The sequence below is a fragment of the Lepidothrix coronata genome, unplaced genomic scaffold (assembly GCF_001604755.1).
Source record: "Lepidothrix coronata isolate B3197 unplaced genomic scaffold, Lepidothrix_coronata-1.0 Scaffold187, whole genome shotgun sequence".
Taxonomy (NCBI): domain Eukaryota; kingdom Metazoa; phylum Chordata; class Aves; order Passeriformes; family Pipridae; genus Lepidothrix; species Lepidothrix coronata.
This window is the reverse complement of record NW_016690367.1, coordinates 1,426,398-1,450,553: the sequence shown is the minus strand read 5'-3', so window position 1 is coordinate 1,450,553 and position 24,156 is coordinate 1,426,398. Positions and strand designations below refer to the sequence as shown.

The following is a 24,156-nucleotide window of genomic DNA, read 5'->3' as shown; positions in this document are numbered from 1 at the left end:
CCACTCACTCCCTGCCCAAACCAACCAACCACTCACTCCCTGCCCAAACCAACCAACCACTCACTCCCTGCCCAGAACAACCAACCACTCACTCCCTGCCCAACCCTACGCGGGGCTGAGCCGCTCGCCCAGCACAGGGTGCAGAGCCAGGGGAAAGGCAAAGGAAGGAGCTACACCCAGTGTCCCTGGGGTTCAGAAGCTGCACCTCAACCGGGGGTGAAAGCCCCATTTTGGGTTAATAACTAGGGTATTGGTCAATGCCAGGCCGTGGCTGGTGGTGGGAGCTGTCCCCGAGGGCAGGGTGGGCAGCAGCGGGGCCGTACCCTCTCGAGGGCGAAGGTGCGCACAGCGTACTCAGCCAAAGTCTCTGACTCCACCAGGGTGATCTTGATGTCCCCGTACATCTCCGAGTCATCTGGCCAGTATTTGGAGCACTTCACCTGCAAGGAGAGGATGGGATGGGGTTTTGGCTCCGTGGAGGTGGCTTCTTGCAGAGCTGGAGCCTGGAGGGAGGGGATGGGGTGAGGTGCTTACCCGGCCCACCTCCACCAGCTTGGTGATCATCACAATGCTGGAACAGTGCTCCTGCCACACCATGCGCCAGAAATCGTACACCATCTCCTGCTTGGGCCCTGTGGGAGGCAGGAAAGGACCCCAGGGATGGATGGGCACCACCAGCAGAACCCAGCCCCGGCAGCACCGCGATGCCACCGCGCCCTCCCTCCTGCCTCTGTGGCACAAACACCCCCACGGCATTTTAGAGCCCTTGTCCTGCAGGGTCGTGGGGGGGTTTGTGGTGCCAAGGGGTGGGAGCTGCTCCACAGTGGCCCCCTGTCACCCTTTCCTGCCCCAGCAAGGTCAGATCCCACCAGGGACAAAAGCCAGCTGCTAAATGAGGGGCTGCAGAACCCCTGGCTGAGAGGAGCAGGGAGGGGGATGCCACACTCACCTTGGGTGGCTATGAAGTGGTTGGACCTGTGGTAGCCCTGCAAGGGAAGCAGAGACATCAGTCCTGAGCTGGGGGGGGGACACTGGGACACCTGAGAGCCGGGGCACAGCCCCATAAGACATTTCCCAGTCACCCAACTGGTCCTGCCCACCAGTACAGTGCTGCCCACCACCATGGGAGGAGGAGGTGGAGCAGTCACCCAGCACCTGGAACACCCTGTCCTGGGAGGGTGCACCCCCTGCATTCCTAACTCATCCCTGGTCTGCACTAAAATCTTTAGCAGCACCCAGAGGGCATCCCAGGATCCACCAGCTCCTGCTGCCACTGGCATTGCTGCCACAAGAGCCCCACTAATGACACCCCATCCCACAGCAGCCACGTGGTGCTGAGTGACATCTCTGCTCCCCTTCTTCATCCCAGCTGCTTACAGGCACCATTCCCAACTCTTAACAGGGACATGCCAGCCCAAAGAGCACATTCCAGCCAGGCTGCTGCCAAAGGGACCATGGACCCAGTGTCCCACTCCTTGGCCATGGGCCCAGCAGAGTTAAACCACAGCACACATAAAGAGGTGATTTTGTGGGATGAATTCAACCCCTCCTCCGAGCACACGGGCCCTGCTTTCCCTGTGCCACACAGACCTCGCTTTCCCCTTCCCCGCACCATATCCAGGTTTATCCACACATTTTCCCAGCCTGCCTTTCCCTGATGTTATTTAACAGCACACTGCCCAGGGCAAGGCCTGGCAGGAGATGGGAGCAGAGGAGAGGGGGAACCATCTACTTACTTCTCGGTTAATCCGAATCTTAACGATCCCGTTGGGACACAGGTTTGAGAGAAAAAGATCAGAGACAGAGACATTAGTGAGGCACAGATCAGAGAGGGAGGTTAGAGCACACGACCCAGAGCAGGTCACAGAGAGACACAGGGGAGAAGGGACACAGGGGACAGGCAGAGGGAGGCTGCTCGGGCACTGGGATCTCAGCATCAGGCCACCACTGACGGACAACATCCTCTGGACAGGAGGGAAGAGTTGGATTTGCTGCTGCTTCTAGGAGATGCTGGAGCCTGATGGAGCTTTCCTGCACCTCCCCTGGTCTCAGCATGGAGGTGAAAGGGGACATTGTTCTTGGGGACATCACTCTCACTGGGGCTGAGCTCTGCCCAGACTCACAGGCACCAGCAGGATCAGGGGTACCCCAGTGTGAGCCTCAGGTAGTCCCTTGGCCCCCTCAACTTCTGCATCCCTCACCCAGGGAGGACAGAGATCCACAGTCACAAAAGGAGGGAAAGAAAGGACAGAAAAAGGGAGGAGAGAGGAAATGAGAAAGGAGGGACAGAGTAAGAAGCAGAAACTGGTGATGAACAGAAACAAATCAGGCAGGTCCTTCGTGGTGTGTCTCAGGGATGCACAGACCAGCCCACCCTGGGCTGTCCAAACTCTTCAAAATGCTGCTGGACAGACCCTGACAGGCCCCAGGAAGCTCCTGATGTGGCCCAGACCCCCCAAGACAGGCCCTGTCCCCACTCACATCGATGTAGTTGGCGTTGATGTAGTCGGAGTTGGGGTCACCCAGCAGCGGGTGCAGCTTCACACGGTGACGGTCGTCTGGGGACAAGGGGAGAAGGGACCATCAGTGCTTGGGGCTGGTCACCCACCGGGTCCCAGGGCCCCCCAGGCACCCTGTGCAATCATTCTGCACCAGGAACCTGCAAAACTCAGGTGGGTGGTGCATATTCAGGAGCAATAAACACAAGATGGTGATTTAGACCAGCGTCATATCTCCCTGAACTCTGCCCAGTCCTGCCAAAAAGAGGGCACTCATCCTCCAGCCTAGCCAGGCACCAGGATGGCCAGAGCCCAGAAAGCTCTGCCCAGCCTCTGGTGTCCTCTGGGGTCCTGAACAATGCTGGAGTGGAAGGCAGGAAGCTGAGGACAAAGCAGGTGGAGAGCACCAGAGCTCCTGGAGCAGCAGGCTTGGTGTCTCCATCCCTGCAGGAATGTCTCTAGAGATGTGGCAGGGAGCAGGGGGTGGCTGTGCCACAAGGACTGGAGGGAGGTGGTGAAGAGCATCCTCTCTCAGGTGGGGTCAAGCCCTTCCCTAATCTTCTGTCCTAAAAACTCATCAGTTAACCCCTTTTTGTCCACACCATCCTGCACATCCGCACCAGAAGCTCCCTAGGGCAGGGCTGCAGCTTCTCAGAGGTCCATACAGGAAAACATACTTCAGGCTATGTGGGGCCTTCCAGCACCCCCCAGAATATCCTGGTGATGGTGTCATCACCCCAAGATATCCCATCTTCAGGAGTTACCCAGCTCCAGCCAGGCCCTCCTCTGCTCCAGCCTGATGCCCAACAGGAGCTCTCAGGCTGGGACCCTGCACTGAGCAAGGGCCTTCCTGCTGCCCTTGACCAACCAAACCCCACCAGTTTATTCCTTGCCATGGACTCGAGTCCAACCTTCCCCCAAAAAAGCCCCCAAAGCCCTTCAGAAGGTTTCTGAAGCTGTTTGGGGTGTCTAAAGGCACTCACATGTCGACACATGATCCTGTCTCCCTTTGGTCTTGTCTTTCTTCTTCGAAGCATCCCAGCCTTCAAAGAAACTCTGGAAGGAAAGGATGGATATCCTGAGCCGAGGGCAGGACTGTGGGGTCCCCTCCAGCCCCACAAGGTTCCTGGGGAGCAGGACAGACAGGGTGGTCCCTTTACCCCAACACTTGGCTCCATCTCCATAGCACGCTCTCCCAGCTCCACACATCTGTTGCATCCACAAAATGCTCCATTTTCCAGCAAATTACAGACTGCCTGGTTTTTTTTCCCAGGGTTGGTTGTGGGTTTCTTTTTTCCCCTAAACCTCCCCAGCCCCCTTTCTCTCCCCAGCACAGAATAGGTTTGTGTGTAATAACAGTAACATTCATAGATTGGTGTAAGAGGAGGAAAGTGGAAGGAAATTACATGTTTTCTCCCCTTCCATAATATCTGAGTGCTTTCAAATAACTAGTTCCAAGAACATACAGCAGCTTTTCAAGGAGCACTGATGATTATCACAAGCCCTGGTTTGTCCAATACATGAAAGGGGGGGGGAAGCTCCTGTTCCTGACACAGCTGAGCATTAAACAGCAATTTCACTGGGAATTTTGATCCCCAAGACCTGTGGGACACCGAGGAGCCAGGAAATCAGCCCTGCAGGGTGTGCTGAGGCAGAGGCACGTGAAATAATGTGCTCTGTTACAAGTGCTCTGGCCTGAACAGGTGGGATGGGCATGATGCAGCCAACGACCCTTGGGAGGGAAATCCCTCCTCTTCCAGGGATCCCCTTTTCCAGCATCCTCCCCCCAGGGTTTTTGTGGTCTTGGGAGCTGCCAGATTGCTTGTCCTTGGGCTACAGCTTCACCTATCACAGGTGTGTCTGGGAGCAGAAGAACGTGACATTGTGGTGCCCAGAGGGAGGAAGAAGAAGGAGAAGAAGGGGGGAGAAAGAAGAAAAGAGGAAGGAGAAAAGAGGAGGAGGAAGGAGGAGAAAGAGGAGGAAGGGAGGAGGAAGAAGGGAGGGGAAGGAAGGAAGGAGGAAGGAAGGAAGGAAGAGAAAAGAGAAGAGGAAGGAGGAGAAAAGAGAAGGGGAAGGAGGAGAAAAGAGAGGAGGAAGGAGGAGAAAAGAGAGGAGGAAGGAGGAGAAAAGAAAGGAGAAAGGGAGGAGGAAGAAGGGAGGGGGAAAGGAGGAGGAGGAAGGAAGGAGGAAGGAGGAGAAAACAGAAGAGGAAGGAGAAGAAGAAGAAGGAAGGAGAAGAAGAAGAAGGAAGGAGAAGGAGGAGGAAGGAAGCATCCCCAGCCCTTGCAGGAGAGGTGGGATGACGCACTGCAGACAGCGCTGACAGGGCTGGTTTGGCTCCTCTCAGGGACCTGTTCAAGCTGACAATGAAATCCAGAGCTGCCAGGACCAGAGGTTTGATCCAGACCCAGGGACACCCCCCATGCTGACAGTGCCAGCCCAGAGAGCTGTGAGCTCCAGCTCTGGAGCATCTTCTCCCTGCACGTGGATCCTGCCTGTGCCACCTTTTCCATCCCCCTGCTGCTGTTTAACAGGGGAGTTCATGCAGCACTGACCTGCTTTATGCCCTTGCTGTGGAACCACCAGCAGAGCCCCACCGAGACCTCACCTCTGTCAGGGGAAGGTCCCGCAGCGGATCCCACAAAACCTGATCCCCCGCACTGCTGCCAGGGGCTGGGCAGGCAGGGACAGCTGGGAGGGCTGCAGGAGGTGTTCTCACCTCGTACTCCTGCTTGAAGCCGTAGCCCTCGGCCGTTTTCATCTGGTTGATGTGCTGCAGGAGGTCGGCCACGCGCACGGCCGGGTGCAGCTGCCCCGTGTGGTACGGGGAGCCCTTACGGCCACACTGGCGCCGCGGGGAGCCCCCCAGGAGGCTGCTGGACTCGTTGACCAGGCTGCTGCGCTGATCACCTGCCAGAAAAGAGGGGCAACCACAGCCCATCAGGGGGGCGAAACCTGGGGCAGCGGCCCCGTCACCTCCTGGCGCTCGCAGAGGGAGGAGGGAAACGCCCCCGGGAGCGTTTTGGTCTCCATGGATAGCACCTTATCTGGCTCTGGGCTGGACATGGAAAATGGATTTACATGGCACGTAAAGGCCTCTCTTCGGAACAGTTTTGCTCGACGTGACTTGCAAGCAGCCTGTGAAGTTTAGTTCATTTGAGTTATGTAAAAGTACCGACTTCCAGGCTGGAGTGAACCAAACTGCTGGGGCTTAACTCCAAGGGGCAGCCAAGCCCTGCCAGCCACTCCCTCCCTCCCCATTCCTGGGATGGGGGAGAGAACTGGAAGGGTAAAAGTGACAAAACCCGTGGGTTGAGATAAAGGGAGTTTAATGGGAAAAGCAAAGTAAACCAAAGAATTAATTCCTCGTGCTCTCTAGAGCTCTTCCTACCCCACAAAGCTAAAAATACCCATCATGGCCTTTTTAGGACCCCAGCAGATCTATTAGAAATCAGCAGGCAAGACCTTAGGGGGGTTAATAACCTTATTTCCAATTAACTCCAAGGCAGACAGGCAAGAGCTCTGTGCCCAAATATTCACACAAAGTCCTGAGTTGAAATATCACCTTGCCAAAGTCTCCAGCTCAGCTTAACAGTTAATTTTCCTTGCTGCTAGAGAGCAGCACCGTGTTCCTCCCGCTGCCACAAATGGAGCTGGCTGCTGTTTAATGGGGGAGTTTATGCAGTATTTACCTGGTTTGTGCCTTTGCTGTGTAATTACCAGCAGAGCCAGACTAAGATCTCACCTGCATTTGTTAAGGGAAGGTCCCACACCAGATCCTAAAATCAGGGTTTGCACAAAACCTGATGCTCTGCGTTGCTGTCAGGGGTTGGGCAAGCAGGGACTCATGGAAAGGTTTGGGTTGGAAAGGACCTTAAAACTCATCCAGTCCCACCCCCTGCCGTGGGCAGGGACACCTTCCACTAGCCCAGGTTGCTCCAAGCCCCCTCCAACCTGGCCTTGGACACTTCCAGGGATCCAGGGGCAGCCACAGCTTCTCTGGGCAGCCTGTGCCAGGGCCTCCCCACCCTCACAGGGAACAATTCCTTCCTAAATCTAAATCTCTCCTCTTTTAGTTTAAAACCATTTCTCCTTGTCCTATCACTATCTGCCCATATAAAAAGTCGCTCTTCCTGTTTTTTCTAAGCCCCCTTTAGGCCCTGCAAGGGGCTCTCAGGTCTCCCTGGAGCCTTCTCCTCTCCAGGTGAACACCCCCAGCTCTCCCAGCCTGGCTCCAGAGCAGAGGGGCTCCGGCCCTTGGAATATCTCCGTGGCCTCCTCTGGGCTTGCTCCAGCAGCTCCACATCCTTCCTGTGCTGAGCACCCCCAGAGCTGGATGCACCAGAGATTTGATCTCACTCCCAGGTTGAACCAACAGGACAACCCAAGACCCGGCCTGGGATTAATGAGAAATTAATTGCTGGCACTTGCAAGGTGCTGACGGCTCCAGGCAGCCACACGCTGAGGAACCACCCAGGTTTCCCTAAGGATTAGTGATTTTCTTTTAAAGGCACGGAAACTGAGGCCTGGTGGGGAACAGCCACCAAGAGAGCAGCCCATTCATTTACCCTCGTTAATTAAGGACGTTCACAGCCACTGGGGGCTGTCCCCAGCCATGGCAGCCAGCCCAACCTCCCCAGCTCAGCCCACACAGAGCCCCACCAGCCTCTGAGCGTTTCAAGGACGGCAACCAAAAAAAAAAACAACACATAAATACACCTAGTTCTATGTATTAAGAAGAAAAGTTTGCCCTCTGGGCTTCTGTTATCCGTGAGACAATGCCGGGAATCACATTAATCCCACAGCCGGTGCGGAAGAGCCGCGTGGAAGTGGCATCTTGAAGTTACTGTAACAGATGTTATTAGCATATGGTTGGAACTGGGGCATCCAAGGAGTTATTTTACAACTAAATCAGCGTGGAGACGCATCCTCCAGTGGGTGGGAAGGAACCAGTCTCCCTCAGATGCGAACACGGGGGCTCGGTAACCCTTGGAAGGCCAGGGCTGGGTGTGCTGGGGAAGGCTGGTGTAAAGCTTCCAAGCCCTGAGCGAGTGAAGAGCTGGGGTTCACAGCTCCAGGGGGGCTGCAGACAGGTTCTGAGCCCACAGACGGCCTCAAGCTGCCCAGCCACAAGCTCAGATCTCTGCTCAGACGCAGAGACCCAGCTCGAGCAGCCCACGAGCATTTTCCCCTTCAGCACAGCCTGGATGATGATAAAAGTTACCACAGGCACCGATGAGATCAATGCCCTTGGAGAGTTACACAGGGCAGGGAAAAGCCTGCAACGTGCCACACACATCAGGCTAAAGTAGATGTAACACCTTCTTACTGAGCCTTGGATAAATATACAGAGAACCACAGAATCTCCTGAGCTGGACGGGACCCACAAGGATCATCGAGTCCAACTCCTGCCCCCACACACAGGACACCCCAACAATCCCACCACGTGCCTGAGAGCATCGTCCAAACACTCCTTGAGCTCTGGCAGGCTGTTTCTGAGATATCCAGGGTTACTGGGCACCCTTGCTGTGGCTGGATGGGAGCAGTGGGATGCAGGGATTCCCCATCCTTACCTTGGTTGCCACACCTGTGGGGTGGGAGCAGGGGAATGCTGGGGTTCCCATCCTCACTTTGGTTGCTGTAGCTGTGGGAGGGGAGCAGTGGGATGCCAGGACTCCCATGCTTACCTCTGTTTCCGTAGTTGTGGGTGTCCATGAAGGACAGCCCCAGGCGCTCGTCCTCCTGCAGGGTGCTCTGGTCGGTGAAGCTCCTGTCGATGGCACTCATCATGTGGGTCTTCTCGTGCCGGTAGTTAATGGTTGCCTTGGTCATGTTCACAGGCTTCCTGCAGTAGGGAGGAAGCAGAAATAAGTAGGGCTCACCCAAAGGTGCTGTAAGATCCCAGGGTCACCATGCTTTGTTTTCGTGCTGTCCCCAGCTGGATCATCCCTTGCCGGCTGCTCATGCTTGATGTCCCATCCTGTCCCCTCCCCTGGGACAGCCAGAAGTGCTCCATGTGTACCCAAAGGCTCTCTCCAGCCATCTGGCATCACGTGGGTCTGCCCCAGCTCCCCCCAGCCCGGTTTCTCCAGCCTTGCCCCACCCATTGCCCCCTGAGCTGCAACACAGCCCATCTTGCACACCACGGGCATCACTCTGCTGCACAGGGCAAGTGCAAGGAGGACACGGATCCCAGAAATGCTCCAAGGGCTGGAGCCCTTCTACTCTGGAGCCAGGCTGGCAGAGCTGGGGGCGTTTGGCCTGGAGAAGAGAAGGCTCCAGGGAGACCTGAGAGCCCCTTGCAGTGCCTAAAGGGGCTTATAAAACAGGGGGAGAGCGACTTTTTACACAAGCAAATAGTGATAGGACAAGGGGAACAGTTTTAAAGTAAAAGAGGAGAGATTTAGATCACTGGTTAGAGGTAAATTCTTCCCTGTGAGGGTGGGGAGGCCCTGGCACAGGTTGCCCAGAGAAGCTGTGGTTGCCCCATCCCTGGAAGTGTCCAAGGGCAGGCTGGATGGGGCTTGGAGCAACCTGGGCTAGGGGAAGGTGTCCCTGCCCATGGCAGTGGGGGTAGAATTAGATGATCTTTAAGTTCCCTTCCAACTCAAACCATTCTGTGATCCTAAAACCATGCTGGGGGCCAAATCCACCCCAAGGGACAGGCTGGACCCCCTGACTACACAAGTGCTCAGCACCCACCAGAGAGGCTCTTCCCCCAGGGCAAGGTCCCCGTTAGGCATCTAACAAAGATTCTGGGAAAAGCTGAGGAACAGAACCCCCCACCCCAAATTCAAGACCCTGAATGAATATTTTTGAGAGGCAGCATCAGGCTCTGAAGAAGCCAGAGCAGGGCTTAAACCAGGGGAGGGATGAACAGGAGATCTGAGCCCATGTCTCAGTGGGGCCGGGACACTGCAAGACACTGCCAAAATCCAAAATTCAACCCAGAGTCACTGACCTTTCCCCTTCATGTTGCTTTCTCCCTCTAACAAGCTCAGCAGCATTATCTCCCCAAGCCAAAGAGACCCTTAAAATGTACTGGGCAGAGCTAAGGACTTGTTGGAGCAGTAGGGTGAGGGGGGCGGCCCCGAGGAGGGTAAAGGAGAAAGAGAACAACAATTACTCACGGGTAATAGGAATAAGAATAGTAGTTCCTCCTGGCAAGCGTGCAAACAAAGAGAGCAGCAGAAATTGCATAAGCAGCTTTTCTCCAGCACAGACAAGGGGGGGTTACAGTGCTGCCAGAAAATTAAATGCACCATAAAGGTCCCCTTTGGCATCCACAGGTTATTTATTCCAGGCAGGAGCCAACATCCCGCAGCAGAGCACAAGCACCGGCTCTCAGGGTGACCACACTAGAGATGGGGTGTGCCCACAGTGCCCTTGTCCAAGGGGCTGTTCCATAATTTTTAAGAGTGAACAGCAAACATGTCCAAAACGTAGGGATTTCCCTCAGGGAGCTGGTCAGGGGCCCAGTGGGATAGATGGGGTTAGGGCATCACATTTCCAGTGCACTTATTCCTAGGAACGAGTCTGTTCCAGAGCTGCCTTCCCATTCCACCACATCAGTGTTTTTCCAACGGCAAAACACTCTGGAGGAGATTTATGAGCTCATCCCAGCTTGCCCACAGCCCCAAACTCGGGGCTTTTGGCATCAGGTCTGATTTGTGGCTCTGGTTTGTCCTTCAACAGGTTCACCCCGGGATGCTGAAGCAGAGCTGCTCCTCCTCCTCCTCCTCCTCCTCCTCCTCCTCTTCCTCCTCAGCACTGGGAACGCAGCAGCCACACTCGTGGCTTCCCACCCACAGCAGCACTCCCCAAAACACCATCAGCACCACTGGCATTTGCTCCATCAGAGACAGACCTAAAGGAGTCACAAGCCAACCCTGCGCAGGTGCCACATCCCCGCTCTAAATCCGCAAGGATCCTTCCAGGGCGCACGGAGACACAAAGAGCTTTGCACGTTTCCACGGGCCGAGGTTGTGCCCCGCTGGTTTTCTCTCCCCCCTGGCTGTTCACCTACTTTGCTCCATCATCCCCAGCCCTGTGTTTAATTGCTGTCCTTTCTCCCTGGCTTTGAGAGCCCCCCCGGCTCCGGCCCCGCACGGAAGGAGCCGCTTTCCAGGGCCACTTTCCGGGGCGTTGCACCCAAGCAAAAAGCAGCGGCCGCGTCCCCAGCGCTCCCGGGGATGAGTGTCCTGGAAAGCCCTCGCCCTCCTCCCTCCCACCCCACTGAGGTTCCCCCACCCACGCTGGATGTGCTCAGCTTTCCAGGGAGCCGGGGAGTGTGGGGATTCCCCTGGGGGTGGCAGAGCAGTTTGGGGGTCCCCAGGGATCATCAGCCCGGGGAAAACCTCCCCTCCGGTGCACGCCCAAATTTTAATGACTCATTCAGAGCCAGCTGGAGATCTCAGTAAGGGATTGTCCACGTTCCACTGGAAGCTCAGTGCTTCCCCATTAAAACAAGCCAAGGAGGCGCTGCACTGCTCTGAGCACCCACACCCAGGGGTGACCAGGGTGGGCAGCCCCCTGCCCGACCCCAGAGGGGTCCAGCATTGGATTGGCCCCAGCCCAACCCCTGAGGGGGAGACCTGCACAGCCAGACCCTCCAGACCTCAGCCAACAGCACTCCCATGGATGGATCCAGCTCTGGGCTGGCCAAGGCACCAGGGAAGCCCAGAGACATCTCAGTGAAGCTGATTTTTGTCATTCTGGGCTGGGGGGTGCAGGGCTGCACACCCTGGGGTCCCCTGGCTGCTGTTAGCAGGGGGAGAGCTGGTGGGATGGGGACAGCCTGGCTCAGCACTGTCCCAGGGCCTGGACACGGGCCAGAAGCATTTCCATCTCTGCAGAATCACCAGGGCAGCACAAAGCCAAGAAGCAGCAGCAGAAAGAGGCAAAAGACTGAAAAATACACGGGAGAGGGACAAAGCTCCAGAGCCCTGAGGGGGAAGGGACATCCCCAGGACTTTGCTCCTTGGTCCCCAGTGCCTCCTGAGATCCCACAGTGCCTGGTGGGATGCACAAGCACACGGACACTCAGCTCGAGGGAGGGTCTGGGGTCTGCCCAGCGCAGCACAATCACCACCAGTAGCTCCCAGTTAGTGCTGGGGCGGTGGAGAAGGGCTGAGCTCGGGGGAAGGGACAGATGAAGCACCAGCCATGACACCAGGTCTCCTTACCCTTTCCGGATGGCCACGATGATGGCTCCCAGCAGGATAATCAGGACGATGAGCCCCCCAGCACAGATCCCCAGGATCAAGCCCATCTCCTCCGAGTGCTGTGACACCTCCAGGGGACGCTTGCTCTCTTTGCAGGCAGCTGCCAGGGGACAAGGACAGGCAGGAGGGGTCATCACTCAGCTCCAGGGGCGTTGGCAACATCATATATGGAAACACTGGGATTTGTCCCATGGGGTGCTCATTGCTCCATGAACACATTATTCCACCAAGACATTACAGGGCTCTGCAGTGCCACACTATGACCAGGGGCAAGGCCCTCTCTCAGTTCCAGTGGGGTGAGACAAGTCCCTTTGTGCCACCTTTTGTCACGTCCCACGTCAAGATCAGCCATCCCCGGATTCAGCATCCAGCACTACTGACTCCAGCCTGCCACCCCCACCATGGCAACGGCATCGAGAGGGAAAACTCAACCAAGGGGAAAACCCCAGGCACCAGAGGAAGTGGGAAAGAATAAAACCATCACACCCAGCCCAACCAGCAGCAGCACTGGTCCCCACACCCACCGGCACGGCCCCAGCCACCGGAGGAGCTGCAGGGTTGGAGCCACAGCCTCGGTGGGACCCCCCTGGCCGGGAAAGGGTGGGCTCACCTTTGCGGGCGATCCGGACACAGTTCAGCCGGGTTTCCTACGGAGGTAAAAAAGGAGGATCAGTGCTGGATGATCCCAGAGCTCCGCTCCCCGCTCCCGCTCCGAGCGAGGCTGGGTGGACACAAGGCCGGGCCGTTGGTGCTTTGACCCCCCAAAATGGAGGGAGTTCGCTGGTGATTTGTGCTGCAGCACCCAAAGAGCTCCCGGGGACCCACATCCCAAGAGATGCTGCTGAATGAGCTGCCCCCAGCATTCCCAGGGTTAGCCAAGTCCACTGCTGCTGGCACAGAGGGGACAGCAAAGCTCAAGACCATCAGAGGGACCCAGCAGATCCAGGTAAGCTGCAGGTCACCAGCTACAGCTAAAACATTCCCAGGCCGTCATCCAGAGCTTCATGGGGGTTTTCTTTCCATCAGTTAAAGTTTTCAGCCCCGGTCCCAGTGCCCTGTATGTGCTGACAAGTTTGCCAGCCAACAGTTTTAACATTTGCCACGTAGGGACGGGTTCAGCTAAAATATTCCATCTTTCCACGCATCCAACTTCTGCTGCAAAACAAAAAAGCACCATCTTGGCAGGATTGCCTTCTTCTCCAAGCATCCTCAGGACACCGTTGCTGGCAATGCTGCTCCATCCACCCTTGGACTGAGACCTGCCCATGCCACAGGCCCAGGGCAGGGTCGGCTCCAGCCCTGCTCTCCCTGGGGTTACCAGCTTTTCCTTCTCCTGTTTCTTGCTTCATCTGGCACAAAACCCTTGAACAACCCCAGCCAGGATCCAGCCTTTTTGCAGTGTCTGACAGCAGCCAGGACAAATCCATTGCCTCCCAGCAGGAAGGCTATAAACCAGCATCAGCTACCAGTTATTATCCAGCAGTGCCCAAGCGAGCCAGAGCCGAGATCCTCCCTGTCCATCTCGGCTCTAATTACAACCCAGCGAGGTGTGAACGACCCTGGAGCCAAGGAAAGGATTCAATAACCAGCACCTTTCCAGCAAGATGGAGCTGTGCAGGATGAGGATGGAGCCGTGGTCCTGCTGCTTTGCTTTCACCCTCCCCTGGGTGGGATGGGACGTGCTGGAGCAGGTGATGCCGAGAAGGGTCCCGGTGGTCCCATCAGTGACTTGGAGGAATCAGCCCAGGGATGTGGGGGTGCTGTCAGAGCAGGGCTGTTGCACCTTCACAGAGGGAACAGGCAGCAGAAGGCAGGGAAAGGCAGCCTAGGAGCTCCCAGGAGTTCTCTGGAGCTGGGATTCTCTGTCCTGTCAGCAGTGGGTCCCAGCAATGCACACGCAGCTCCTGCTGTCCAAATGGTCCTTCTCCACGCCAGGATGAGCCCAGGAAGGGGGTGTCCCATGCACTGGTGCTGGTTGGAGTCATGGCTGGTGTGGGGGGGGAGGTTGGACTCCTCCCTCTCCAGTGTCAGCACCGGGATGGGGACAGGCACAGCCCAGGGGTGCTGGGAGGAATGGGACACCCCTCCATGGTCCCAGTGTGCCATAAGGGCAGCCCAGAGCACCAGCTCCCCCTGAGCAGGACACTGGGGGTGAGCCCAGAGGGTGGCCCAAGGGGGACCTCAAACAAGCCCCGTTTTTCCTGACCCCCCCAAACCCCAGCCTGCCTTCTGCCTGGTCCAACCCACCGGCCGGAGGGGGGTCCCACGGCCACTCACCCCTTTGAGGTTGCTCATGGCTTGGAAGTAGATGAGATAGGCCTTCTTGGGCTCCAGGGGGGGGTTCCAGTAGCCGCTGTAGGTCTGGTTGTCCCCCACAGTGAAGGGTTTGGCCTCGGTGAGGCTGCTGGCGGGCAGCTCTGCCCCAAAGTAGTGCACGGAGCCCCGGGACACGGCGTCGTCGAAGGTGAGGGGCACCGGGAAGCATTCCGGCCCCCCCAGCTCCCTCTTGAGCTTCTTGGGACGGTCCTCCTCCACTATCACCTGGTAAGTGCTGGCAAGGGCCAGGCACGGGTTAGAGTCACACAGTCACACAATCAGCCAGGTTGGAAAAGACCTCCGAGATCTTTGTGTCCAACCTGTGACCCAATCCCACCTTGTCACCCAGCCCGTGTGGCACTGAGTGACACATCCAGTCTCTTCTTAAACACCTCCAGGGACAGTGACTCCACCCCCTCCCCGGGCAGCCCCTGACAATGCCTGATCCCTCTCTCTGTGAAGAACTTCCCAATTTCCAACCTCCCTTGGCACAGCTTAAGCCTGTGCCCTCTTGTCCCACTGCTGGGAGAAGAGACCGATACCCAAAAATAAATAGCTTCGGGAAAAACACGGTCCTGCCCTTCCTTTGGAGCTCCACCGTGCTGTCCCACCCCATTTGGGGGGGTCTCACCCTCCTACAGCCCCGACCTACCTGATGGGAGCCCCCCTGCCCTGCGCCGGCCGCAGCAGCACCGTGATGGTGCTCTCTGACTCGCTCAGCGGCGATGGCATGTCCCCATAGTCGAAGGTGGGAGCTGCAAAGGGAGCAGGGATGAGTTCTGGCCCTCAGGGATGAGTCCCGGCCCCCAGGGATGTGCTCAGAGCTGCCCCCAGCTCAGAGGGGACACTGAGGCACGAGCAGTGTGACCCTCCAGGTCTTGAACAAGTGTCAGGGTTGGGAGAGGACCCCTGGGTGTGCACTGAGGGGGGTTAACAATGCTGGTCTGGCAGAGGGGAGGAGACAGGAGCGGGATCCAACCTTGGCAGGACTCAAATGCTCCAGGGCTTAAAGATGTGCCCAGGGATGGCACCAGTCAGAATCACTGGCACTTGGAATCACTGGAATCAAAGTGTGACCTTTACCCCTGGGGCAGAAACACACCCAAGCCAGCCCAGCAACACCCCCAGACCAAGATGAGGGACCCCCCTCATGCCTGGCACAGCCCTGTGGCCCCCAAACCATCACTGGCAGCCGCTGTGGTCCAGCTTGAGCTGCTTTGCAGTTTCAGTGCCCCCATCTGGGCTCATCTCAGCCTGTTTGCTGCAGTTAATGGTGACACCACAGACGTGAGCAAAGAGCCTCGAGTACTGCGTGGCTCGTTAATGAAGCCCAATTACACTGAGAGCTCAGGCAGCACCAGTCACCAGCACTGGGCTGGCTGGACTCCCCGGCCAGGGACCCATCAAGTTGGGGGGCTGCCTGGGGGGCTCACGGCACAGCCGCCACCCCCAAGAGCATCCTTCCATAGCAGGCTCCGGTCACCACAAACCTCCCAGCCACCAAAATCACGGGGGCGACGCAGAGGGTCGACACCGCCCCAGGATATCTGAGCGGAGGTGAAGCCGTGGCGCGGAGCCACAGGAACCCACCGGAGATGTTGGTGGTGATCTCGGTGAGTGCCGTCTGGCCAAAGCCCTTCCCGGTGCGGGCCCGGACTGAGAAGAGGTACGTGGTGCCGGGGTGGAGGTTGGAGAAGACGTGGTAGGTCTCGTTGCGCAGTTTGGACACGGTGCGGCGCGGGCCGGGCACGTTGACGGCCGGGTCGGACGACTCGATGCTCTGGTAGCTGATCTGCAGGGACAGGGCAGAGCGTCACCCGTGGCCGTGGGAGAGGGGGGAGACCCCGGATAAGGGTGAGGCCTAACCAGGCCTCGCTCCCCAGCACGGCAGACCCGACAGCAGGGAACCTGCACCTCCAAGCTGCCGGAAGGAAAAGAGTGCAAAGGCCTCTCCTCCTTTCTTCTTATAGTCTGGCTTACGTAAAAATCGTAGGGAATACTGGGTAAATCTGCACCCTTCCTTGGTTACAAACTGGTCACCAAGGAAGGTCTAGCCCAAACCACCACAGGGATGAATTCCAAGGAGGTCATGGGGGCAGCCTGGAGGCAGATGTTTTTTGGGGTAAATCAAAAGCAGAGGTTCACTGGAAAAGCCAAACAAAGGGCTTGGGGGCAGCAGCAGTGCTGCAGTCGCCTTTAATCCCCATGAGCAACAGCAGCAGTTGTCCCAAATTTCCCCCAGCAGGACTCTCCCGTGTCCCTGTGTCCCCACCCTGGGAGCCGCAGCCCTCCGGGACGTACCTCGTACTGTGTGATGAGGCCGTTGGGCTCCACCGGTTCCTCCCACTTCAGGAATATCATGTCCTCCAGCGGGGTGAAGGTGAGGGACTCCGAGGCGATGCCCCCAGGCACTGGGGAAGGAAAGGGGACATGCTTGGATGCAGCACAAAACCAGTTCGGAAGGAGAAATCCTCCAGGAAACCCCTCCAGGTGACCCCAGGACCAAGCCACCACATCCCCTTTGCCATGTCACCCAGCTCCAACATGTGCCACCAGACAGGGCTGGTGGCTCCCCAGGGAGATGCTCCCCAAGGCAGTGATGCTCCCGGGCCCACTGGTGACTGCCACTGGAGGAGGATGTCCCCCCCTCCCACGGCACAAATCCCACAGGTACCACTTCCAGCAGCAATTCCCACCCACCGTCACTGGCACAACCTGCTCAAGCTCAAAATAAATCAATCCCCTTTTTCCCCCACAACTTAAATCTCCCTCAGGAGCCACCAGCACCCTGGGGAGACACTGCCAGCGAGCAGCAACATCCTCACCTGCAGACAGACGTGTCCCAGCCCTCCCCTCTAATTAGCACCAGCACAATAATAACTGTAATCACCAGTGGCGATCAGCGGGATCGATATCCGCTCCTTTATCGTGGATTTCTCCACGGAGAGGCAACGGCTTGGGAAAGTCCCGCTCCCAAAACACCCCCCCATCTCCTTGCAGAGGGACAGCAGCTCTGCCCCTCTGCTTTGCTTTTGGTTTTTTTTTCCCCCCACAGCTTTTGTTCGGATCTAATTAAGGGGCCGGGAGAGAGGGAAGGGAGGGATCTCCTCCCCCACCGTGCAAACACGGCGTTTCCACTTGATTTACAACTTAATTTAATCAGAGGCACTGTGTCCTACACGTGTACACAGGCTCTTATTAAACCCTGGGAAAATTAAGGAAACCTTCAGGGCAGGAATGTGTGTACCTATCTATTTTTTTTTATATCTTATAACCTATGCTATATATATAATTATCTATTATTTTCTATCATTATGTATTATATATGACCTGTAGTATATATACAGTTACATCTTATTTTATATTATTATTATATATTGTATCATCATTAAATTATTGTCTAGAGTACAATTTATATGTTATCTTAATATTATAACATATATAGCTTATATATTTATGTATGTAGGCATAGGCATGATACACCAGGTTGAGACCAGCAAAGGATGCACACAACAGCTTCCAGATGTGCATATACCCCTCTGCCATCCATATATGCACATATATATATTTATTTATGGATTTATATCTATTTATTTGGGCTTGCACGCACTGCAAGGGAGAGAACTGGCTCCTCACAGCACCAACACACTGCAATGGCATTTCCACAGGCACCCGGGGTTGAGTTTCATCATTTTGTGCACACAGAACAAAATCTCCAGCTGGGGGTCACCTGCATCCATATGGAGCACTGAAACACCAGCTGGAAAACCTATGGATCCAGCAGATCCCTCCCTGTGTCCTGCCCACGCACCAGCACGACTTTGCCTAGGGTCCAAGAGGATGCTGCGAACAACACCCTTGGTTTGGCTCAGCTGTTAACACCCCAAAAATGGGGTTTCCAGCCCCAAATCAGGATTTACCACCTGGGATGTGCATCTTTGCAACCCACCAAGACCAGCCCCAGCTCTGCACCAGCAGATGCTGCCAGCAAAACTGGCCTCGTGCCAAAATAAACCACAATTAAGGGTCCTGTGATTAATGAGCCTTCGGCACCTTGGCTTAATTGCACGGGTGGCTGCTCAGCACCCAGTTCTAGGAGCAAAACTCCTTATCCTCCTCCCAGGCAGGCAGGGAGATGCTGTGCCAAGCCCACGTGGAATAAGGGCCATAAATCCATAGGTGGATATCCATGGATCCATCTCAAGGAGGCCAAACGTACCCACGGCCCCAAGTTCAGTCCAAGGGGGAAGCCACCAGCCCCAGTTAATCGAGGCACAGGGAAAAGCAGCTGGAGTGATTACAGTACAGCAAAAAGACATCTGGAGCTCCTGTATTAATATTCCATCAGAAAACAGCTGGAGCAGTCACAGCCCAGTGAGAACAGCTGGAGCAATCATAGCTGGAAAAGGAACCGTCGGGAGGGAGGAGCTGGGTGCCCCTGGAGGGGCAGGCTGGGAGCTGGGGATATGGAAAGTGCTGCTGTGCAGAGGAGGGTGCTGGATTTAGGATTTGGAGATGAAAACGGGACTTGGAGACACTTCAGGTTTCTTCAGACACTTCAGTCCCACTCCAGCTCTGGAGGTTTTGCTTTCCAGCCTGGGAAGCAGGAGGGAGGAGCATCACACACACATCGGTGGGTCCCAAATCACGGAGAGTCCCATGCAGGGGAATTCCACAGAAGGCTTCTCCTCAGGGGGTCTGGAGCCAGTCTTTTGCAGTTATCAGTTCTTCCACCTTAATTGCTGATTCTTCATGCTAAAAAAGTGCTTTGGAGATTAATTCTGGTTTTGTTTAACATGTGACTCTGGGAGAGCCAGGGATGCTCCTGGTGCTCAGCACCCAGCATCCACCCAGGGCTGCAGCAGCTCCTCGCACCCACACAAGCCCCCACGGAGCAGGATGAGGCCCCCTGGCCCCACCAGCCATGAGAGGGGCAGCTCTGACCCTGTGGGGGCTGCCCTTGAAGGGGCATCACAGCACACGGGGGAGATCCCTGTGGGGCAGCAAGAGGATGTGACAAGCAGGAGTCACCAGTGGGAGAGGCCAGCCCTGGATGTGGTCTGTCACTGATGGGTGGCACCAGACACACGGAGCCAGCCCTGTCCTGTGCCTCCTGCCATCTCCACTGCTCTCCAGAGCCCAAGTGACCCAAACACTGCTGATGGAGAGACGCAGTGCAGGTAAGGCCAGACCTGGGAGACCTGTACAGTGGCCCCAGCTTCAGTACAGCCTTGGAGAAGATTCCAAAACAATGGAGCAATGGAGCCTCCAGCGAGGACATCACCCCACTCAGGTGCTGGCAGCAGGGACCCAACCCCGGGGCACAGCCAGAACAGGGGGAAAACAACAGCTCAGCCTTTCAGGAGCAATGCTGTGCCAAAAAACAAGGGCCTTGATCACCACAGAGCTCATCTGCACGACCTGAACTTGCTCCAGGGCAAACTGAACTGGGGAAGAGCACTGGGGGAGCCGAGCAAAGCTGCTCCTGCCCTGGTTAACAGCTCTCTCCCAGGAATTCAGCAGTGCTGGATCCATCCGTGACCAAGCAGATAAAAGACGTTACCTAAGTACAAAGCATTAATTGTTTTAATTGCTGTTATTATCACTACCAGGCTTTGGTTCCCAATAAGGGATGAGTGAGGAGGCTTGTGCTGGGAGGAGCTGGGCATCAGCCAACTCTCACACCCTCCACCAGACCAGGCATGGGTCAAACTCCACTCCGAGGCCGAGGGCAGTGTGTCTGCAGTGACACCCCCATCTAGCCCCCAAGCACTTCCCTTCCCCAACCACCACCACTGCCCCTTTCTCTCACCTCCCCCTGTGCAGCCCTGAGGCTGCAACACCCTTTTCACTTCCCTGTAAGAGCGATGCCACAGGAGATATTCCCACCCTGGGCTGAGAGCCATGGATGCCCACCACAAGAAACACACCGACAGTTCAACAGCAGCGGAGTCCCATTTTTGGGGGTGGTGCACCTCCCCGAGCGGACTCACCGTCCTCATCGGTCTGAAAAACCACCTCCTTGCCCTCCTTGCGCCCCTCGGGGTTGGAGAGGATGAGCTTGACGTGGATGTTCTTGTAGGGCAGCAGGTTTTTGATGGTGTAGCGGTTGGCGTTCCGCTCCATCTTCACGCACTCCTGGAAGGTCTGGTTGTGGCCGCTGCCCACGAAGTAGCGGTAGCAGAGCGAGACGGTGTAGGTGTGGCAGCGGGTCAGGTTGTAGCCCAGTGGCTCCCACTGCAGTGTCAGCTGCCTGGACTGGATCTCGGAGAAAGCCAGGCCTTTGGGGGCCCTCATGGGCTCTGTGTGGGAAGAGACGGGGAGAGATGAGCGAGGAAGAAAAACATCTCATGGCTTTATGTGTATTGTCAGGGAAAACCCTTCTACAGGGGTGAGTGCAGAGAGCAACCCTGGCCCCAAAACTGGGACCAGCCCCAGCACAGGATGCTGCTGCCCTGCAGACTGGGCTGGGGACATCACTGGGTCTCACAGCCACCAACACTGCAGGGACAGCAGCCCCCATGGGCTCATTTTTTCCCTGAGGAGGTGAAGTCGGGTACCAGTTCCACTATTCCACTGGGCACTGGGAGCACCCACCCTATGAGCAGCCCCAGATAACCAGATAGAGAGGCCATGGGAGCCCTCGTGTTGTCACCAAGCCCGTTTCAGGCTCTAGAAAGGAGGAGAGTGCCATCCCTGGGAAGCTTAATTAGCTCGAATTGGCGTGAAGGGAGAAGTCGGCGCTAACGAGGAGACAAGTTCCTCTGCCAACACATGCACGTGGGTGGCTTGGATTAATGGCAGTGAACATCCTTCCACGCCCACGGGTGGTGGGAAGGGCTCGGGGTGGCAGGGGACCTCTCCCAAAGCCGCCCTGGGTGGCCCCGTGGGACCCACCTGCGCACTTGGTGCGGCTGATGAGGGGCGGCCCCGGTTTGCCGGTGCCCCCCTCGCCGGGCCGGGTGAGCAGGACGCTGATCTCATACTCTGTGTCCGGGTCCAAGTGCCAGAGCTTGTAGGTCTGCATGTTGACAGCGTGCACCTCTGACCAGGGCCCCGAGGTCATGCGGTACTCGATCTCCTTGCGCACGATGGGGCCGTCGCCGATGATGGAGTTGGTGTTGAGCTGGATGATGAGGTAGGTGGAGCCGGCCCGGAGCAGCTGGGGGGGTGCAATGGGTGTGGGGGGCTCTGGAAGAGAACAGAGAAGGGGTAGGTGGAGCATTCCCCTCCAGAAGCAGCTCCCAGAGCCAGGCCAACGCTGGCACAACCACGGCCGCCACAATTTTATTGTTGACTCGTTACAGTTGACACATCCCAAACATCTCTACCCACACCAACCGACCACATTCAGTCTGCAAAAAAAAAGGCTTAGGCATGACCTAATTGTGGTCCTCCAGTACCTGAAGGGCCTACAAAAAAGATGGACAGGAACCTTTTACAAGAGCCTGGAGTGACAGGACAAGGGAGAATGGCTTCACACTGACAGACAGTAGGTTTAGATTGGATATTAGGAAAAAATTCTTTACTCTGGGAGTGGTGAGGCCCTGGCCCAGGTTGCCCAGAGAAGCTGTGGATCCCCCATCCCTGGAAGTGTTCAAGGCCCTGGACGGAGCTATGAGCAACCTGGTCTAGTGGAAGGTGTCCCTGCCATGGCAGGGAGGTGGAACAATTAGAGCTTTAAGGTCCCTTCCAACCCAAACCGTTCCATGATTCATGCTGAAAAGCATGGGACAAACTCGGATTCCCCACCCAGAGGACGTGGGGATCGACACCAAAGTACAGGAGGGCACCAGCTAGTCCTCAAACTTCAGCCTGTGCCCTTAGTGAGGCTTTAACAGCTGCAATAGGGTTTCATCTGATCAAACCTTAATTATCTTTATGAGATACACAGCCCAGCGTGCTGCCGCACAGTTTCACCATAATTAATTAATTCCCACCTACTGCAATCAAAAATAAATCATCTCAGGCCACCAGCAAAGGCAGTTTCCTGGTTTTATGATGCAAAGTCTGTGTGCAGCAAGAAGAAACTGCCCCGGGCGTCCCACCTTCCTCCTCCTCTGCCAACAGCAGAGCAGAGACGGCCCATCCGTGACCCAGAAACCCCAACAGCACATCACCCACCTTTGACGATGAGCTCGGCGAAGTTGGAGACCCCCGAGCCTCGGCTGGACTGGGTGACACAGCGGTACAAATCCTGCTGCGCCTTGGACACCTCGTCCAGCTGGAAGGTGGCCAGGAAGCGCCGGTGGCTGATGTGCTTCACCGAGGCGGCAGGGACCGCCTGGCCGCTCTGCCTCTGCGCCACGGGAGAGACCAGACGTCACTGCAGGCACACCCAGGGCCACCAGACGTGTCCCCAGGTTGGTGCACGGGGGGTTTTACCACGACCACCCCTCACCTGCATGAGGAAGCGCTCGGCCTCGGACGCCTTCCCGGCGGCCACGCACTGGAAGGTGGCGTTTTGCCCCGCGTTCACCTCCACGTCGCCCAGGCGGGAGAAATGAGGGGCTTTGGCTGCCAGAGGACACAAGGGAGAGGTGACAAAGTGGCCGAGCTCGGAGGGGATCCTCAAAAAAAATCCCACCATGCCCAAGAAACCCACCCAGGATGTCATGGCTGGGGCCGAGCTCCAAAACCCCAGTCCCGAAGCCTCGAGCTTTACCGGGTGTTTTACAGATATTTAGACTCCAAGAGTTCATCCACATGAACTGTTCCAGAGCCTTTAGCTCTTTGATACCTTGAATTCAGGTAAAGAGAAAAAGCCACAGACTTTTTCCCAGGAGACTTCTTTTAATTTAGTGAAAAAACCCAAGCATTTTGGCAAAAGGTTTTACAGGAGTACCAACCAACCAAGGAGAAACATTACACTAAAGCACCCAGCAAACCCCAGCTCGAGCTCAAAGTCAAGATTTGTTCCTGTCTCCGTACAGCCAGTGTCCCAGAGAGGGATGCACCCTCTGGCATCCCTGCCAGAGGCAGGCTCTGGGGTTGATAGAGAGGGGCAGGTCTCTGGAAGAAGTAAGTGGTGAACCCCAAGAGCCAATGTGTTGGGACAGCCTGGGATTTTGGGTTCCAACCGGTCTGGGTGGACCCTCTTGACGGGAACACTCAAGCCCCGTGTTCAGTCTGTGCTTTTCCAAGGTTTTATAAACACAAAAGCAACGTTGGAGCTGGCAGGGATGGGGATGGAGGTGGAGAAAGGAGCCTCAGGGGTGCCCAGGTGATGGAGCTCCACCAGCCCAGGTGACAACAGGACACCCAGGTTGCACCCGGCGTTAGTCCACCCGCTCTCTCCAGGATCACCCCAACGGGCACCAGGACACCAGCACCCACCTCCCCACTGCCACCCGCCTCGAGCCCCACCCCCTGGCACTCACAGCACGGATAATTCAGGAGCAGAATGTCATCCAAGCCGAGGTACCCCCTGCGCTCGCCGGACACCACCGCCTCGAACAGGACCTGCGGCACCAAACACTGCGGTCACCCGTGCCCGGGGGGGCTGAGGGGGGGGCTGGAGGTCTGCTGGGGCTCACCTGGTACTCACTGGGCCAGAACAAGCTGACAGCCAGCTCTGCCTGGTGCCACTGGCGGCCGTGGGAGCCCGAGGCGTTCCAGACGGCGCTGCCCACCGGGCCCCCCGTGACCCGCACGTAGGCACTGAGGGTGCCAGGGCTGTGCCCGTCCCGGCTGTACATGAAGTAGCTGAACTGCAGGCAGTGGGTGTCATTCTCGCTCAGGGCCTGGAAAAGCAGGTGAGCTTTCTGGCCCGGGGCGTGCTGGGAGGAGTTCACCATCAGGTAGGAGCCTGCGGAGGGAGGGAGAAGAGGGAGAGCGTGGAGTAACTAGGAAATGGTGAAGGGCCTGGAGATGAAGCCATAGGAGGAGCAGCTGAGGGCACTTGGTGTGTCCAGCTGGAGCAGAGCAGACTGAGAGGCAGCTCCAATCTCTGCTCTGGGGGAGCAGGGACAGGACCCAGGGAACGGCTGGAGCTGTGTCAGGGCAGGCTCAGGTTGGATCTCAGGCAAAGGTTCTTCCCCCAGAGGCTGGTTGGGCACTGACCAGGCTCCCCAGGGCAGTGGGCACAGCCCCAAGGCTGCCAGAGCTCCAGGAGGGTT

The 24,156-nt window shown here is 56.8% G+C and overlaps 1 protein-coding gene across 3 annotated transcripts in view; it reads right to left on the bottom strand.

The window, feature by feature from the left end:
* PTPRU (protein tyrosine phosphatase, receptor type U) overlaps positions 1-24,156 on the bottom strand; it is a 49,496-nt gene that overhangs the window by 17,328 nt on the left and 8,012 nt on the right. The window contains exons 2-22 of one of the 3 annotated variants that reach the window (XM_017831123.1): positions 23,575-23,846; positions 23,419-23,500; positions 22,440-22,555; positions 22,163-22,337; positions 20,936-21,229; positions 20,032-20,340; positions 16,340-16,449; positions 15,629-15,830; positions 14,691-14,793; positions 14,000-14,273; positions 12,333-12,369; positions 11,684-11,822; positions 9,629-9,658; positions 8,186-8,343; positions 5,218-5,408; positions 3,482-3,554; positions 2,482-2,558; positions 1,737-1,754; positions 950-986; positions 535-632; positions 324-440 (exon numbers count right to left, since the gene is read on the bottom strand). In XM_017831123.1, coding sequence (XP_017686612.1) covers positions 324-440; positions 535-632; positions 950-986; positions 1,737-1,754; positions 2,482-2,558; positions 3,482-3,554; positions 5,218-5,408; positions 8,186-8,343; positions 9,629-9,658; positions 11,684-11,822; positions 12,333-12,369; positions 14,000-14,273; positions 14,691-14,793; positions 15,629-15,830; positions 16,340-16,449; positions 20,032-20,340; positions 20,936-21,229; positions 22,163-22,337; positions 22,440-22,555; positions 23,419-23,500; positions 23,575-23,846 — 2,912 coding nt within the window. The remainder of the gene's footprint in view (positions 1-323; positions 441-534; positions 633-949; positions 987-1,736; positions 1,755-2,481; positions 2,559-3,481; positions 3,555-5,217; positions 5,409-8,185; positions 8,344-9,628; positions 9,659-11,683; positions 11,823-12,332; positions 12,370-13,999; positions 14,274-14,690; positions 14,794-15,628; positions 15,831-16,339; positions 16,450-20,031; positions 20,341-20,935; positions 21,230-22,162; positions 22,338-22,439; positions 22,556-23,418; positions 23,501-23,574; positions 23,847-24,156) is intronic. The other 2 variants (XM_017831125.1, XM_017831124.1) reach the window with 2 other exon arrangements.